This window comes from Eulemur rufifrons, chromosome 19 (genome assembly GCF_041146395.1).
Source record: "Eulemur rufifrons isolate Redbay chromosome 19, OSU_ERuf_1, whole genome shotgun sequence".
NCBI lineage: Eukaryota > Metazoa > Chordata > Mammalia > Primates > Lemuridae > Eulemur > Eulemur rufifrons.
This window is the reverse complement of record NC_091001.1, coordinates 86,173,722-86,190,822: the sequence shown is the minus strand read 5'-3', so window position 1 is coordinate 86,190,822 and position 17,101 is coordinate 86,173,722. Positions and strand designations below refer to the sequence as shown.

Genomic DNA, 17,101 nt, shown 5'->3' with positions numbered 1-17,101 from the left:
GACAGCTAAAAATATATATAGAAAAAAAAAATTAGCCGGGCATGGTGGCGCATGCCTGTAGTCCCAGCTACTCGGGAGGCTGAGACAGGAGGATCGCTTGAGCTCAGGAGTTTGAGGTTGCTGTGAGCTAGGCTGACGCCACGGCACTCACTCTAGCCTGGGCAACAGAGTGAGACTCTGTCTCAAAAAAAAAAAAAAAAAAAAAATATCTATGTAATCTGCCCTCTTAACTGTTATCCTGACTGCTTTCTTTTGGCTGGGGTCCAAGGTTCTACCATATGTAATGCGTATGCTTTATGTCACAGAAGAGGCATGAAGAAGCTGATGAGCTGACTTCTTCACATCCTTTTCTCACAGGGCTTGTAGCATCTTGGAGGAAGTAGAGTTGAAGGAGAGACTCACCAACCCCTACTGGCCCCTCTTCTTCCCACCACCCACCTGTTCTGGTTTAATTGCTGACTGATCTTCCTAAGTAAATCAGTGAAAGCATCTTAGAAATGCTTGGGGCCGGGCGCGGTGGCTCACGCCTGTAATCCTAGCACTCCGGGAGGCCGAGGCGGGTGGATCGCTCGGGGTCAGGAGTTCGAGACCAGCCTGAGCAAGAGCGAGACCCCGTCTCTACTAAAAATAGAAAGAAATTATATGGACAACTAAAAATCTATATAGAAAAAATTAGCCGGGCATAGTGGCGCATGCCTGTAGTCCCAGCTACTCGGGAGGCTGAGGCAGTAGGATCGCTTGAGCCTAGGTGTTTGAGGTTGCTGTGAGCTAGGCTGACGCCACGGCACTCACTCTAGCCCGGGCAACAAAGTGAGACTCTGTCTCAACAAAAAAAAAAAAAAAAAAGAAATGCTTGGGATTAATCTCAAGTAGAAGTAGCCCAGTATCAATATTTTTAAAATTTAATTTTTATTGAGGTAAAATATACATATATAATTTACCATCTTTACCATTTTCAGTGTACAGTTCAGTGGTGATAAATACATTTATATATTTTTTCCCCTTCATCTCCTTCCTACCCAGTATCAATATTAAAAACACTTCCAGACCAGGCACGGTGGCTCACGCATGTAATCCTAGCGCTCTGGGAGGCCGAGGCAGGAGGATCTCTTGAGGTCAGGAGTTTGAGACCAACCTGAGTAAGAGAGAGACCCCGTCTCTACTAAAAAGAGAAAAATTAGCAGGGTGGCATGGTGCACCTATAGTCCCAGCTACTCGGGAGGCTGAGGCAGGAGGATAGCTTGAGTGCAGGAATTTGAGGTTGCTGTGAGCTACAGTGGGACAGAGCAAGACTCCGTCAAAAAAAAAAGACTTCCGGCCGGGCGCGGTGGCTCACGCCTGTAATCCTAGCACTCTGGGAGGCCGAGGCGGGTGGATCGCTCGAGGTCAGGAGTTCGAGACCAGCCTGAGCAAGAGTGAGACCCCGTCTCTACTAAAAATAGAAAGAAATTATATGGACAACTATAATATATATATACAAAAAATTAGCCGGGCATGGTGGCACATGTCTGTAGTCCCAGCCACTCGGGAGGCTGAGGCAGTAGGATCGCTTAAGCCCAGGAGTTTGAGGTTGCTGTGAGCTAGGCTGACGCCACGGCACTCACTCTAGCCCGGGCAACAGAGTGAGACTCTGTCTCAAAAAAAAAAAAAAAAAAAAAAAAATACTTCCAACTGTATGTGTCTTTAGACCCTAAAAGCATTTTTCTCACAATAATTATCTTATTTAATACTTTCAACAATCCTGTGAAATAGGATATAATTGTTATCATTTTTTATGAGAAAATGGAGGATCAAAGAAGTTAAGCAATTTGCCCAAGATAACACACGTAGTAGGTGAAAAAAGTAGGATGAAACCCTGGTCTTGCAAGCAGTAGAATGTGGTAAATAAGCCCTGGTTCTGCTGTCTGACTTGTGTTCAATTCCTGCCTCTATTGTTCACTAGATCGTGACCTAATGACGATCACTTAACTTCTTTGTACCTTGAATTCATTATTTGTTAAATGGTAGTAATAATTGTACCTATTTAATTAGGTTGTGGTAAAAATAAAATGAGATAATATATGTAAAGGGCTCAGTGCCTAGAAATAGGAAGTACTCAATGACGGTTAGCTTTCCCAAATCCAAGTTACACGCATGTTCCACGATAGCACAGTAGGCTATGTATAATAACAGTAGGGGCTACCAGGCTTGATCTTAAACATCCCCCCTCCCCAGCCTGCCTTGATGCCTGATGTTCTCATCATTAGTCTGACTCATTTGAGTTAAGGCATTGCTTACAGACAGCAATTATTAGAATGCCTCCATTGCTTCAGAGATCTGATTAGATTCTTCTAAATTTTCAAATGAAATTATTTTATGTTCACATCCAACTCAAATAGGAACAATAGCGACTTATTTTCCCTTGGTGTGATGGATGGACAGAGAGTAACAAGTTTGACCTTTCAGCTTTTAATTGGATGGGCCATATGTAATGTTGCTAGTTGGTTTGATTAAATGGCTACCAAGCTCTCATAAACAGATCAAGGTAAGGTTCAGAAGAGACAAAAACAAATTTTCATTCTAATTACAAAATGCTGCTTCCTTTTTTCCTCCATCCAGAATGTCCTGAAGTTCACAGAACAGGAACACCCTGACTATTACCTACTACTGGTGTGTGTTCAGCGCCTCCGGGTGTTTATCTCACACTACACCCTGCTGTTTCAGTGCAATGAGGAGTTGCTTATTCAGAAACGGAAAAAACTCAAGAAGTAAGGTTCTGATGGTGCAGTCTAGAGGGTTGATCAAAGGCTTCTGAGAATAGGAATATAGACCAGTCACTGGGTGTCTGTCACAAGTAACCACATTGTGTGTTAAGTGGCTGAAATGCAGTGATGGGAGGTGGAAAGGAAAAGAGAAGGGGAGGGAAGAGAAGTGGCCAGGTTGGCTACAGGAGGAAGACACCTACTACCTGCTGGAAATTACTTTAGAAAAAAAGCACTTTCATTCTACTGCCTGTGTAGACCCCCTCTTATGTTGCTAATCACCTCAAAAAAAGTTCAATTTCCCTAAACTTGCATGGTTCAAAATTACAGTTTAAAGGCCAGAATATAGTTTCCTTCACTGATTCAACAAATACTTCTTGGGCATCTAATGTGTGGTAGGCACTGTTCTACATACTGAATATACTGAAATGAACAAAACAGCCCCAAATCCCTGCCACACAGAGCTTACTTTTTAGAGTTGGATGGCGAGCAAATAAAAAGTTAGATCATGGTATGTGATATGGATAAAAATAAAACAAGTTAGGGAGGGGAATTTTGAGTAGATTTCACCCTAGGAAGAAACAAGAAGGGTTGACTAAGGGGAATCTGGGTTTCAGAGGGCTCAGAAGAAACCCATAGCAGAGCTTCCTAATGATGTGGATTTACTTCAACCTCATCCCAACTCACATGGAGGAAAACAGAATCATTTCTGTGGGTGCTTCAGACCAAAAAAAGATGCTATCTCCTGAGCCAGGGCTCCTCTAAAGGAAGATATCTCTCCACTGCTCCCTTCCCCCGGGCTCTTTTCAGCCAGTTAATCAGCTTCCCTACTCCTGCCCAATAGCCAGTTTGCACCCTATTATGTAAGCAATTTGGTTTAGAGGGCCCTGGAGATAGACAGCAAGCTTCATCTGAGAGATATCTATCTTTCTTGTCATAATCTGTGTGTTCAGAGAACCAGTTTCCCACTGTACAACCTGAGAATTATTACTTCCATTCTGTTAGGTCATCCATGGCAAAGCTGTACAAAGGGCTGGCTTCTCAGTGTGCAAATACCGGGCAAGATGCTTCCCCCACTGCAGGCCCTGAGGCTGTCCGTGACAGTGGGATCCACTCAGAAGAGATGCTGCAACCCTACCCTTCTGCTCCCAGTTCTGGCCCCGCTGTCACGTAAGCACCTGTGCTGTGGAAAGGTTAATAGCAATGCCCTTGGGTCCCAGCTAGTATGTGCGAGTTAGCAAGCCAGTCTGGATTAGGAGTATTATCTATGGGACTCCCCCTTCCCCACTGCCTCATCAGGCCTTTATCTGCCAGCCAATCAGATGACCACATGCTTGGATCCCAGAGGAAGGCACTAATGGTAAGGCGCAAGCCCAGAGAGCGGAAAGAGGAAGAAAGTGGGTATTTACTTTGTGGATCACTTCAACTCTTGAGAGTGACAAAACTTTATCTTCTTTGAAGTGCTACAAATAGAGCCAAAAAATTAAATACCTAGAGATTATTCCAGACTGAACAGTATGGCTGTCATTGCACTCTGTGCAGGGAAAATAAAACCCAATGACAATCTTTTCAGTTAAAAGAGAATTGAGTGAGGTCAATATTTTGTTTCACCGTTTCTTTTCACATCTGTAAATGTAAGATCTAATTTCATTTTAAGATCACCAGGGTAAGATACTCAGTGTTAGCATTTACATTTACATTCTTTATGGTAGATTTTTTTTTGCATTTTTATGGCAGAATTAAAATATGAATACATAAACTAGCAGAATAACCATTTCTAGTCAGTGTCCATTTACATCTGTCTGGCAACTAAAGTCCAGCACAATTGGAAGATCACATCCCATCTGACGGTATGCTATCCTAGTTTGCAAACTATGTAAATTGTTACCCATGATCCCCCAAAACAAAAAACCTCCATGAAATTTCGCATGTTCAGAGTGGTAGCTTTTACTTTTTGGTATTACTTTGTGGGTGGAAGTTTGAGATGACTTATAAGCATACTTCATAGCCACAAGGTATATTTTTGAAAATTTATTATGAAAATTTCAAATTTACACAGCAGAGTACAGTGAACCCCATTTACCATCATCCAGATTCAACGGTTATCAAAATCATGCCACATTTAGGTCATCTAAGAATTTAATTATTTTTAAGTGTGAAGATCCACGGGTGGAACAGAAGCTGAGTTTCCATTACTTTATATGACTCTGCTAGGGCAAGCAAGGGAGAGAAGAGTGTTGAAAAGACGTACTTTGGGACACTGACAGGTGGTGAGGAGGGTCAGAGCTTCCACAGTGGTAGACACGAGTCTTTGGCCCACCAGCCTGCTCTACGCAGTGCTGCTTTGCCTGCGAGAACCTCAGACGGATCCTTTCGGGCATGCGCTTTACGGACCAGCATTTCCACTCTCCCACTTGGGCACAGGGTTCGTGGGAACTGCTCAGTCGAAGTCTGGGGAGCTCGGTAGATTACACAGGCAGGCGCCTGGGAGGGGCAGAGAGGAGCGGGCAGGATGTGTTGGTCCAGGCCCGCTGCTCGGTGAGAGGCCTGCACTAACAAACCGTAAGCACACCTCTTTTGTATTGTTTCCCCTTTAAAGACACTTGATGCCCCCAGTGAAGAAAAGCCAACAGCAGCAGAGCTTGATGGAGAGCATGCAGCCCGGGAAGCCCAGCGACTGGGAGATGGAAGGCCGGAAGCACGAGAGGCCGGAGAGCCTCCTGGCGCCGGCGCAGTTCTGTGCGGCCGAGCAGGACGTGAAGGCGCTCGCCGGGCCCCTGCAGGCCATCCCGGAGATGGACTTCGAGCCCACTCCGGCCGAGCCGCTGGGCAACGTGGAGCGCTCCCTGCGCGCCCCGGCCGAGCTCCTGCCCGACGCCCGCGGCTACGTGCCCACGGCCTACGAGGAGTTCGAGTACGGCGGCGAGATCTTCGCGCTGCCCGCGCCCTACGACGAGGAGCCCTTCCAGGCCCCGGCCCTCTTCGAGAACTGCTCGCCCGCCTCTTCCGAGTCCAGCCTGGACATCTGCTTCCTACGGCCCGTCAGCTTCGCCATGGAGGCCGAGCGGCCCGAGCACCCGCTGCAGCCGCTGCCCAAGAGCGCCACGTCGCCGGCGGGCAGCAGCGGCGCCTACAAGCTGGAGGCGGCGGCGCAGGCGCACGGCAAGGCCAAGCCGCTAAGCCGCTCGCTCAAGGAGTTCCCGCGCGCGCCGCCCGCCGAGGGCGTGGCCCCGCGCCTCTACAGCACGCGCAGCAGCAGCGGCGGCCGCGCGCCGCTCAAGGCCGAGCGCGCCGCGCAGCCCCACGGCCCGGCCGCCGCTGCCGCCGCCGCTCGAGGCGCGCCCCGGACCTTCTTCCCCCAACAGAGGTCCCAAAGCGAAAAACAGACCTATTTGGAAGTAAGGAGGGTAAAGTAAAACCGAACCGAAACCCACCGCGCCGGCGGCCCCGGGGCCTAGATCTACAGGGAGCAGCCCGAGCTCACCTAGCGGGAAGCGGGGTGGGCAGGCCCAGGCTAGGCGCCCCGGAAGGCGCCCGGGGGAGGCGGGGCGCGGCCGGCGAGTTGTCACGCCCGCCGGAGGTTCAGACTCGTGCGGTGCGTCGTGCCTCGTGGCCCTTGAAGGCGAGTGCCAGCGCCCGTTCTCCACTAGCAGGACACACAGGGCGTGCCACGTATGTCCGTGTATGAGGGCAAAGAGATAGCAGAGAAGATCTCGACCCATTTGTACACCCGCTTTGTCACACACACACTTAAGGAGTTAGGGAGGGATCTCTTCCTGCTTAGGCTTGTGGCACCTCAAAGTTGCTCTTTTTATAAAATGCCTTATGCAAGTCCCAGGCCTGTTTCTTCCGTTGGGTGCGTCTCCTTTAAATGTTCAGAGTATTGTACGTGGTACCCCCACAATTCTTATCTATAGCCAGGAAGGAGACAAGTTGCCCCATCCCAGTGTAGACTGCCTGGGAAATTTGCTTCATTTCTGCTTACTTTCCTTTTGACTGGAAAAAGGTGTCACATTAATTTGCGAACTCCACTGGGACAGGGGCATCCATCCCAAATAGTCAAAGAAGCATTGACTCAAAAACATCTTCTTTGGCTTCGATGAATGTTGACGTATTTTGATGTCTAACCTTGGTGTCTGCAAGCCTTGGGGGCATTCATAGAGGTGTTTAAACATGTATCCACCAAAGGGGTAACAGTTCCTGAGCAAATACTTAATTCTCTGTATGTGATTGGAACAAAGGCAGTTTCTGATTAAGCAGAGAGTAACGTGCTAGCTCTGACGTGATAGTTTCAAGAGGTAACCTTCCAAAAGTCCTATCATTAAAGGTGTCAGCTCTTTGCTGTTGAGATTTGCAAAACTCCTTCTGTTCCATCTCTTCAAATATCCTCTGTATGTTCCACCCATGCCCAGCAGAGGTAGCTAAGGAGGGCGTAGTCCTTCGTGTTCTCTTTAAGAGTCAAGAAAGAAGACAGCATGCTTTAGTGTGAAGAGCACCTGAGGTGTCAGGAGATCTAGGTTCTAGTCTTGGCTCTACTGCCCAACAGTTCTGTGCTTTTGGACACTTTATGTGGCTTCTCTGTGTCTCCAGTTTTCTCATCTACATTTTACCTACCTCTCAGGGTTGTTGTGAAGATCAGGCCAAATGAGATAATGTTCGTGAAATATGTCTTACTTTACAGTCAAAAGGCAAGATACTGGTAGATTTAGTCACTAAATAGTATGGAATGCAATACAAATGCAAGATATTGATAGATTTAGTCACTAAATAGTATGGAATGCAATACAAATGCGAGATCTTATCGATAGATTTAGTCACTAAATAGTCTCTTAAAAGCCCACTTCTCAGAAGTGGACCTTGGGCTAGTAGAGAATGTATTACCTGGAAACTTGTTATAAATGCAGAATTTGTACTCCAGACCTACTGAATCAGAATTTAGGAAGATTCCCAGGTGACTCATATAAACATTATGTGCATGTGGGCAGAAGCATGCCTTAAGCCACTGATTTTCAAACCTAAGTGTGCAGGAGTACCTAGGCCTAACTCCAGAGACCCCGATTCAGACAATCGGGGCTGGGGCTCAGGGATCTACATTTTAAATAGAGGCCTCAGCTGATCCTGTAAACCCAGAACCACACTTTGGGAAATACTGCACTATGCCATCAAGATGTTGATCTTTATGGTTTAATTATGAATCTTGGTAGAATCTCACAGAATTTCTAGATCTGCTACTACAACCCAAGTTAAGTTCTCAAAGTCAAACCCATATGTCTCCTGAAAAAAATTCATCCTCATGCTTTGCTTCTCTGTCAGGAGGCAGTCACCCATTTCATTCATGAAACTTTCATGACATCATTGGTATGGTTTTTGCTTTGATTTCTTGGGTTCTTTGAAGATTATTCAAAATTAAGCAGCTATTTTTAGGTTGCTTTTAAATTACAGTTACATCAAAGTCAATATTTTGTTTATATAGAATGTAAATATATATATGCATATCTAGCTTGTATGCATATAAATTACATACACATCTACTATTTAGCACATCTCACATTTAAAAAGAAACTAAAGAGTTCACAAAAGATACAGCCGTATTTTTAGTTCATTTTATTTTATATTCAAAATATCATGGGTAAAAAATTGTAAAAATTGTATTAAAGGCATATTTGCAGGTTGTAAATATTAGTTAACATTTACTCCTCAGCAGGTCTGACCTCTCAAAAACTTCTTCCCTCTTTTATTTCTAAAATGGAGAGTTAGGAATATGAGTTTAAAACTAGTATTACAATTAAGGAACTTTCTTACTTTGTAGAAAGAGAAACACCCAGAGATTGGAGGGGATTACTGCTGGTTTTCTAGCAAGGCAGTCTTGGTGCCAAAATAAGAATTTAATTTCTATACTTTTAAAACATTAGCTAAATTTTTTAATTTCCTTATTTTTAATTGTTATATCATATTCTACTCTAGACTATTTGATGCATAGAAAATATTATGCTCAGTAGAGAATTATCCTCTTCCCACCTCCTGATTTTTTCATTAGCCTAGGTTTGCTTTAGCTGGGATTTAGTGCCCATTGTTAGTCTTTTAGGGTGGGAGAGGAAAGTGACGAGGCAAAAAAATTGTCCCACAGTCAGGATAGATAATAACTTTGGAAAAGAGTTTAAAAAATCCTTCTTTTGTGTTTGCAGGAGATGCATTTAGAAGACACCACCAGATTTTGTCCAAAGGAAGAACGAGAAAGTGAACAAACATCTTTCAGCGATCAAAATCCCAGGCAAGACCAGAAAGGGGGCTTTCGCAGCTCCTTCCGCAAGCTCTTTAAAAAGAAGTGAGTAGCCCTTAGACAAGACAGCATTGTAACTCATTTCCCTTTGGGCTAAGTCTTGAGGTTTTAACAGTAATAAGTATCAAGTAGCCTGGTCTCATACAACTGCTTCAAGTTCAGTGCTTGCTCCCAGTAGCCACGATTCCTGCGGGGTGAAGATGTTTCTCATTGGTATCTCCCAAAGTAGAAGCAAACTCAGCCTTCTCCCCTGCCTCTTCTGTCTTTTATCCCTCCTTCCTTTTTCCAAAAATCACGTGTCTTGAGAGGAGTAAGCAGAGGAGGTCCCCTGGGACACAAGCTGGTGACAATCAAAGCCCTTTTAGACTGGGAGGAGTGGGATCCACTATTGGAGTTGGGTGTAATGGGTGCTCCTTCAGAATCTCCTGCCTGTGGAAAGTTTTCTAAGGGCATCTCAGCACTTCTGCCTTTAGGGGCCTATCATTATCCTGGGTGCTAGTTCATGTTTATTGGGGCCTCTGCTAGGGTTTTTCCTGAATAAATGGATTTGGCTTGGGCCCTAGTTAAAAGTCACTTCAGTGGAGTTTCCATATTCTGTACGAGGCAAAACCAAGCCATTTTCCTTCTGTGGTCCTTCCGAGAGTCTAGGTCATTGTTGTCATATGAAACATTACGCACCAGGAATTTTGGCCAGCACTGTTTTCCAGTCTGGGAGTCAGTGGCCAAACCCCAAAGTAAAATGTAAGGAAGAGAGAAGAAGTGAGCATTAACGTTTGACCATAGAGGAATTCACCAGTCTAGCCACTGCCTGCCTGAGAGATGCTGTTTCTGTCTCCACTGGTCCTTAGGCCTACTTACCTCCCTCCCCCTTAGAGAGATTTTCATTGCTGCTTAGTTTCTTTTGGTAGAGGAGGTTCTTGCAGTGAGTTTTAAACACCAAGTCTTCATATTTTAATGGATGGAAAAGTTAAAGGCATTATTGCTGCCTTCGGAGAGTTGCTGGTGAGCGAGGGAGCACAGGGAAATCACTTTCTCCTTGAAGGTACAGGTTACTGGCTGATTTAGATAATGGTTTTGATGGAAGAATTGGGGTTAGGCCTGGAGCAGGACTTTCTTTTTATGGTTTGTCTAATTCTCCTCCCACGGGGAGGGTGGCCCTGGCATGAGTGGATCTCTTATTGTTGGTGTCCGCCTGTTGTTACTGGACAAGGGGGAAGAGGAGGAAGAGTGCCAGTTCTGTAGTTAGCCACAGGCCTACAGTCCCCTTTCAGTTTTGCTCAAGCAATCCAGCGCATGCATGCATGACCGTTGCTGGATCCCCAAACCACCCTTATGCAGGGATTCAGAAGTTAAGAATTACATACCTCTCTCTGGGATCACAGACTTAGATCTTTCTTGGCCCAGTGCCTACCTCTGTCAAGTTCGACATGGGCAGGAGGACAACCTGGAAGCAGACAAGTCTCCAGCCTTGACATTTAGGCTCCCAGTTCCTTCTAAGGACTCCAGATTCCTAAGAGCACTGCTTGAGCCCTTTTCTTTTTCTTTCTTTCTTTTTTTTTTTTTAACTACGGTATTCCCAAAACAAAACACCACTTTTTGCCCACTACCATTTATAATGACTGAGTCCTGTCAGTTGGAAAGCAATGAGCAATAGATCCAGGAAAATGCTCCGCCAGTGACATGAAGCAGTGGGAGTAGATTTATCCTCTTTGGATCCAGAGGACAGAACTAGGGGCAATAGGTCGGACGAAGAATATGCTAAAAATGTAGCTGCTTGGAACTGGAGCTGGCTCTCTAATGAAGGAGTGGGTTCTCTTAAGTTGAAGCTAGATGACTCTGGTCAGGGACACTATGAAAGTGATTTCTGCACTGGGTGGGAGATGGCTTAAGAAACCACCAGAGGCCTTTCTAGTGTGGAGATTTGCTTTATCTATAGTTTGACTTTGTTGTAGCTCAATCTGAGTAATCATGTCTTCTTATCACTTGAAACAAGAAATTAATATAGCCTTGGAACCTACAATTTTAAAGACCCACGATGTAGAAGACTAGGTTTTATCTTTCTGTGGCCCCCACAGGCCTTGGTTTCATGTAGAGGACTTGCTGTGGGGCTCTCCGAATCCATGTTGGTTAATTGCTTGCAGGCTTCTTGCAGCTTTTTGGGATTCTCCTTAAATGAAGGGCCAATGGATTCCCTTAGTCCTCTTGTCCTTTCTCATAGATCAGTCCCTCCTGCCAGTCATATGGCTGCCACCAATACTGGCACTGTCCTTTGTATTTAAAATTTGAAGTGTTATCTGAGTGGAAGTAAAGGTGGAGCCACACAGATGACTCTCCGCTGGCAGGCTTTCAGATCTGGCTTAGGACAGTCAGCACCATCGGTGCCACAGTGGGCTCTTTGGCACTTTGAGGACTTGGCATGGGATAATGAGGCAGCCTAAGTAGCTTTTCCTGAGTGTGTTCATCTGAGGGCCATGGACAGTTTACTCCATTATAACGTAGAGAGGAAGGGCAGGGAGACCTCAGTGTAGTTAAAAGACCAGTGGCTTTTAACTCAGATGAGAACACACCATTCTTCTCATTAATTAAGCATTCTTTCTTATATGCATGCCCTGTACAAGACACTTGAATAGGAATCGTGAGTGACATGGTCCCAGCCATTAGAGAGGAACTTGCACTCTGAAATTAGGCATATAAACAATTATAGGAAGGAACCAGAAGAGACATTCAGCCCATTCTCCTGTATGTCAGGAGGTCAGGCTGGCAGCAAGCCCTGTGACTTTAAGATGTGGCTAATCCTAGGTACTGGAACCATTCCAGAGCCTGGCCTCACAGGTCCAAATGGGCCAGTGCCAGAAAAGCCACCTGTGTCATGTCTGGGACTCACTGCCTTCCTCCCCCACAGCCCTCTGGAGGCTCATTCCTGTCTACACTGACACACTTTTTGTTCCATAGGGGCTTGTTTGGCTGGTGGCCCCACACACCCAGAATGCTGCTTCGGGATGAAGCTAGGCATGGAGCCAGATGCAGCAGAAAACCTGAGAAAGGGTTCTCTTCCCTCTGAGGCTGGGAGGGCCGAATGCTCATACCCACAAGGATTCAAAAGGGAGAGTCAAGTTGACATCATAAATCCCACGATATTTGGGGAAAAGGATGACCTTCTGATTGTTTCCATCTCAGGCACATTTGTCCTGGTGGATACCAAGTCACATGTCCCTGAAAGCTGCCCAGAATTGATCAGAATAAAGGCTACGTATCTTAAAGTTTGAAAATGTTAAGTGACTTTAAACATTTTAAATGAGGATTTGTGGAAGCCAGGAACAGACCTAATGTGATAGGCTGATGATGGACTGAATACATCTCCCCCGCCTTTAAGCAGGATGGAAGGCAACCTATCTCATTCCAGAAGGATCTATATGGAGGCTGTCAAAGACTTACACCTAGATTATTCTGAGGCCAATGCTAATTCATCTTTATATAAAAGTCTTACTTAGGTTAATGAGTATTCTCAATTGGGAGTATGGCAATGGGGAAGAGGATCGTATAAGATAATTTAGGAGTGTGGAATGTAGATGGTACTCTCTCTTTTCAGCCTCAAATTTAGGGGGAGTGGAAGATAAGGAATATGGCTTCCACATGATTAAGTCTACTTCTTCACCCATCCTCTTCCTCTTCAGCACTTTATAACTTACATGCCTCAGTGTCTCCATCCCTGTCATCACCCTCCCTCTACCAGTCATATCAAAAGCTGTTTTCTTCATCCCACACAGAGAGAGTACTTCTCCAGGGCCCCATATACAGTAATCATCAGCGAATCCTCTCCTTTTGGTGTCTTCTTACCTGGTTTTGTATGTGCCTGGCCTCGGCTGTGGAACAGGCCGTGGAGTAGAGAGCAAGAGTGCTAAAGAATCAACTGATGCTTTTATCCCCACCCTCTTCATGATCTCTTTAAAGCCCATCTCAAGTCCCTCCCATATTCTTACCCACTTTGTAGTCCTCGCTCATTTTTCATTTCCTATATATCTTTAAAATTGAAGGGAACAGTTGAAGGGATAAACATTTTATATTAACCCTGATTACAAAGTTTCTCTCAATAAGCCATTTAATTATTAAGTTAAGAGTCTTCAGTGTACTAAGTTCTGTCCAGCACAAAAGAAGTAAAAGAGATAGTTCCTGCCCATTAGGAGCTTACAGTTCAATGTAAGGGTAACCTAGCTATAACGTATAGTGCTTAGCCCATTGTAAGCACTCAACAGATATTGATTAACTGAATGCTTATTTGCTGTGGGCTCTCCAAATCCATGTTGGTTAATTGCTTTCAGTCCTCTTCCAACTTTTTTGGATTAGATGAAGGGCCAATGGATTCCCTTAGTCCTCTTGTCCTTTCTCATAGCTCAGTCCCTCCTGCATCAGTCATATTGCTGCCACCATTACTGGCACTGTCCTTTGTATTTAAAATCCAAAGTGTTATCTGAGTGGAAGTAAAGGTGGAGCCACACAGGGTTGTTTATTTGATTACCAAAGCTGACTGGTTTGGCCAACAGGATGGGTGTTCCCCTGCTCCCTTACTTCTTGAGACATATACATATTTCCTGAAGCTTTCAAGGATGGTCTTTCCAATGAGAGAACCAGCCCTTCTTAAGTCAGAGGATTCTGATTCCACTCGTCACCCATCCCCAGCTCTAGACATGCTCTCAAGGTTTATTTGTAGCAAATCTAGACTTGTATGACCTACCCAACTTGGTCTTTTCTTTGTCTCTGTCACTTGAGTGGAAGACAGGTTAGCAACAGGTCTATTGGCTTTTCCTCTTTCCATCAATTGCTTAGATTGACTGTGTGTCAGAATGTCCTGGAAGCCACTGTGGCCTTCCCCAGCGTGGGCCTGCCTGTCCCTGTAGTATCTGCTCTAATCTGCCCTACAGTCAGCCAGAATGGCTCCAGGAGCTCAACAGCCATTTCTGTTTTATAGAGAAAGGGAATAAAAGCAAATACTCTGGCCCTTTCTCCTAGATTCTGCAGGTTATTTTCTAGTAATTTAGGCATGCATTACTTCAGAGCCACACTTTTGGAAGAGTCCAGGTGGCCATATACCACGTAAACATTACAAATTATCTTTAAGAGGATGAAACAAGCTTTTAGTCATGGCTACAGTAGAATGCTGGATTTTAAAAAGGATTGGCAAGTTAGCCATTAGTTAATTAATATCAAGAAATGCAGAGACATTTAGCTACTGGAGACACAGGGAAGGTACAATTTGTGAGAAGAGCAGTTAAAAAAGAAAAAAAATTAAGCTGAGTTTGTGGACTTTGAAAACTAGACAGGGCGATTTTGGCATTTGTTTCAGAAATGGGAACGCAACTGGTGAAGATTTCTGTGGTCCTTGGGGCTGGTGGTGACATCAAAGCTTTCCCATTTCCAGGTAAACACTAAAACAGTTGCATGTTGGAACCATCAAAGTGTGACATGTTGGGTTTTGGAGAGATCAGATGTAGCTAAGAGGGGAAATATGAGGTGAAGATTTCAAGTTTTTACTAATGACTTTCTGATGAGAAACTGTCACTTGGGGGAACAGTTGAGAAGAAACAACAGCCCAATTCAAATACTGTTCCCTGCTTCCTGTCCCTAAAACTACAGGCATAGCTAGTCTTATGAATATTAGAAGATATAGGGAAAGAATGAAGTGGTCAAAATACATCTTCCTATCATTTTGGGGACAATTTTACTAAGCAGGGATGGATGATCTGAACTGGAGGTAGGTGGGAGTTCTGAGAGATGAGAGAAGGCCTGGAGTTTTAGGGTGGGGCACATGGAGGTTGTTGCAAGGGATAGTTCAGGGGGGTTCCTGAAGAGTAAGAAAACCTCACCCCACCCAGATATCATCTTGTTTGATACGTACCTAGATGTACTGGAGTTGAGAGATAGAGTAGTTTTTCCTCTCTGCACTGGGATGTAGTAAAAAAGTGCTCCTTACCAAGCAGAAGTAGAAAGCATGGTGGGCAGCTATGGCTTCATCTGTGATATCAAATATCAGGGTGAAAGGTGAAAATATCTAGTCAGTCATCAGGTTTCCAGACATCAGGATTTTAGTCTTTGTGTGTGGATCCAACTTCTTTCCTTGAATAATGCAAAGGGATGTTTGAATTCTGCCCACTTAATTCAGTAAATGATAGAGTCATAATTAACTTATCCACGAACAACAATGAGGACTCAATAGTACACCAGAAGTATAATGAAAGAACTTAGAGGCCGCTTATCCTTCTTTTGTGGCTGGTGGAAGCATATCTGACTCAGCCTCAGTATATGGAAAACTTGTTCAGTTGTGTAGGAGCTTTGGACAAAGAACTTCATGTCTAACATCACTTTCGTACATCCTGCATGAGGTTTTTTGACATTGGTTCTTAGTGTCTGGGCTAGTTTTAGCCATTCTAGTCCAGAGTTTAAGCTAGCCGAAGCCCCAGTCTAGCTTATCAGAGGTTATTTCCAGAAAGCCTCCTCCCTCCAGGGACTTCTGAACAAACTGGAAAAGGTGCAGAGCTGGAATGGATTACCCAACTGGCTTAACCAAGATAAAGGAAGAATACACCCTCGACTGGGGACTCAAATGGACTGATTTGAGTTGTTGACTATCGATTGGCCTTGGTCTCCTTTGTGGTGGTTGAGATTATAGTGTCTCCTAAATCTGATTACTGTACTCATTTCTGCATTCTACCAAATGTAGCATATATGTGTGGTTGGCTTCAATAAATCTTTCATTTAAAAATGAAAACAAGCAAAAGCAAGAGTTTGTAATGTAATGCCAAATTCAGTAAAGGCCCTTGGTAATCTTGGTTGAGAACAATGAATTCCATCCACTTTAGTTTAAGGGCCTTGGTAATTTGTGGAGTTGTTATTTCATTGAATCAAAAATAGGATTTCTTGAATTACCTGAGCTTTTATTCCCCATTATGATGTTATTACACAATATCTTTCACTGACATATACAGTTGTCACAGTTGTTCCCATAAAGCATTAGAAAGATATTCTTTTTATGTTGGATGCAAATCTTAGATACTCATGTCCTGAGTTATGAAATTCAGGGAGTAAAAATTATTCCAGATCTAGGAAGCAACTGTTGTACAAATGCAAAACAATTTGGATAGATAAAATATTTGAAAACAATTAAAACCAAATCAACCTGTACTTTATCTGTGTGCTGAGATTTTAGGTCCAGTGGATCAGAATACAGGGAAAAAACTAATGAGAATCCCTCAATGGATCCTTCACCCACCAAACAAGATTTCTTCAGAAACCGACTTGCTCTTGCAAATGACCTTGACCAAGGAACAGCTGTGTAAAACATACTTAAAGTTGTATTGTCAAGTGGTAAGATGAGGATAAAAAGCTTGTATATATATGTGTAGGAATATATATATATCGATGTATAAATCCCTAAGGAAAACTAATATAAATAATTACATATGAAACTAAATCAACATACAAGACATTGAAGAGATGAAGATTAGTTTATGGTTAAGACCTGGCTTTTTGAACCTCAACACTTGGGAAAAGGGAAGTGAAGACTTTTCACATCATTACAGAAAAATACAATAAATTTGGAGGAAAATAAATGTTTGTAAGAACGAAAACTTCCACTTTGAAGTCATTCCCTAAGTATAATATTGAGCATGTTCATATTTAACATGGATGTGAATTTTATACTTCTTAGGCATTTAGCTTATTAATTCATCTCAGTGTTCTTAGGCTCTAATATATACTATGTTAGGGCCCAACTCTGTCTTGCTCCATATCTTCCAGAAACTCCAAGGCAATACGTAACATCCCTTAAGACAAAGGATTAATTAACAACTGTATTTTACATGTTGCAAATCTGAGTTATGGGGAATTTGTACTTAAATCATGAAACAGAAAGTTCAAAGGTCAAAAACACTCCAAACTTGTTCCAGTTATGGAAATCAGTCAAGGGAACAAGGATTTTGTAGAAACTGGACGGAGGGGGAGAGCAAAGAAACATTTTTTCTCGTGTGGGTTGTGCTGAAGATGGAAACAGTCCAGAGTCTATGTTTTATTGAGTACCCAATATTCA

At 43.9% G+C, this 17,101-nt stretch overlaps 1 protein-coding gene across 2 annotated transcripts in view; it reads left to right on the top strand.

Moving 5' to 3' along the window:
- The window catches only part of ARHGEF33 (Rho guanine nucleotide exchange factor 33), a 47,036-nt gene extending 30,684 nt beyond the window's left edge, over nt 1–16,352 (top strand). Inside the window, exons 12-16 of one of the 2 annotated variants that reach the window (XM_069494997.1) lie at nt 2,599–2,747; nt 3,747–3,911; nt 5,341–6,148; nt 8,927–9,066; nt 16,223–16,352. In XM_069494997.1, coding sequence (XP_069351098.1) covers nt 2,599–2,747; nt 3,747–3,911; nt 5,341–6,148; nt 8,927–9,066; nt 16,223–16,352 — 1,392 coding nt within the window. Of the gene's footprint in view, nt 1–2,598; nt 2,748–3,746; nt 3,912–5,340; nt 6,149–8,926; nt 9,067–14,362; nt 14,415–16,222 lie in introns of those variants that run through there. The other variant, XM_069494998.1, reaches the window with a different exon arrangement.
- Nucleotides 16,353–17,101: the final 749 nt, after the last annotated feature.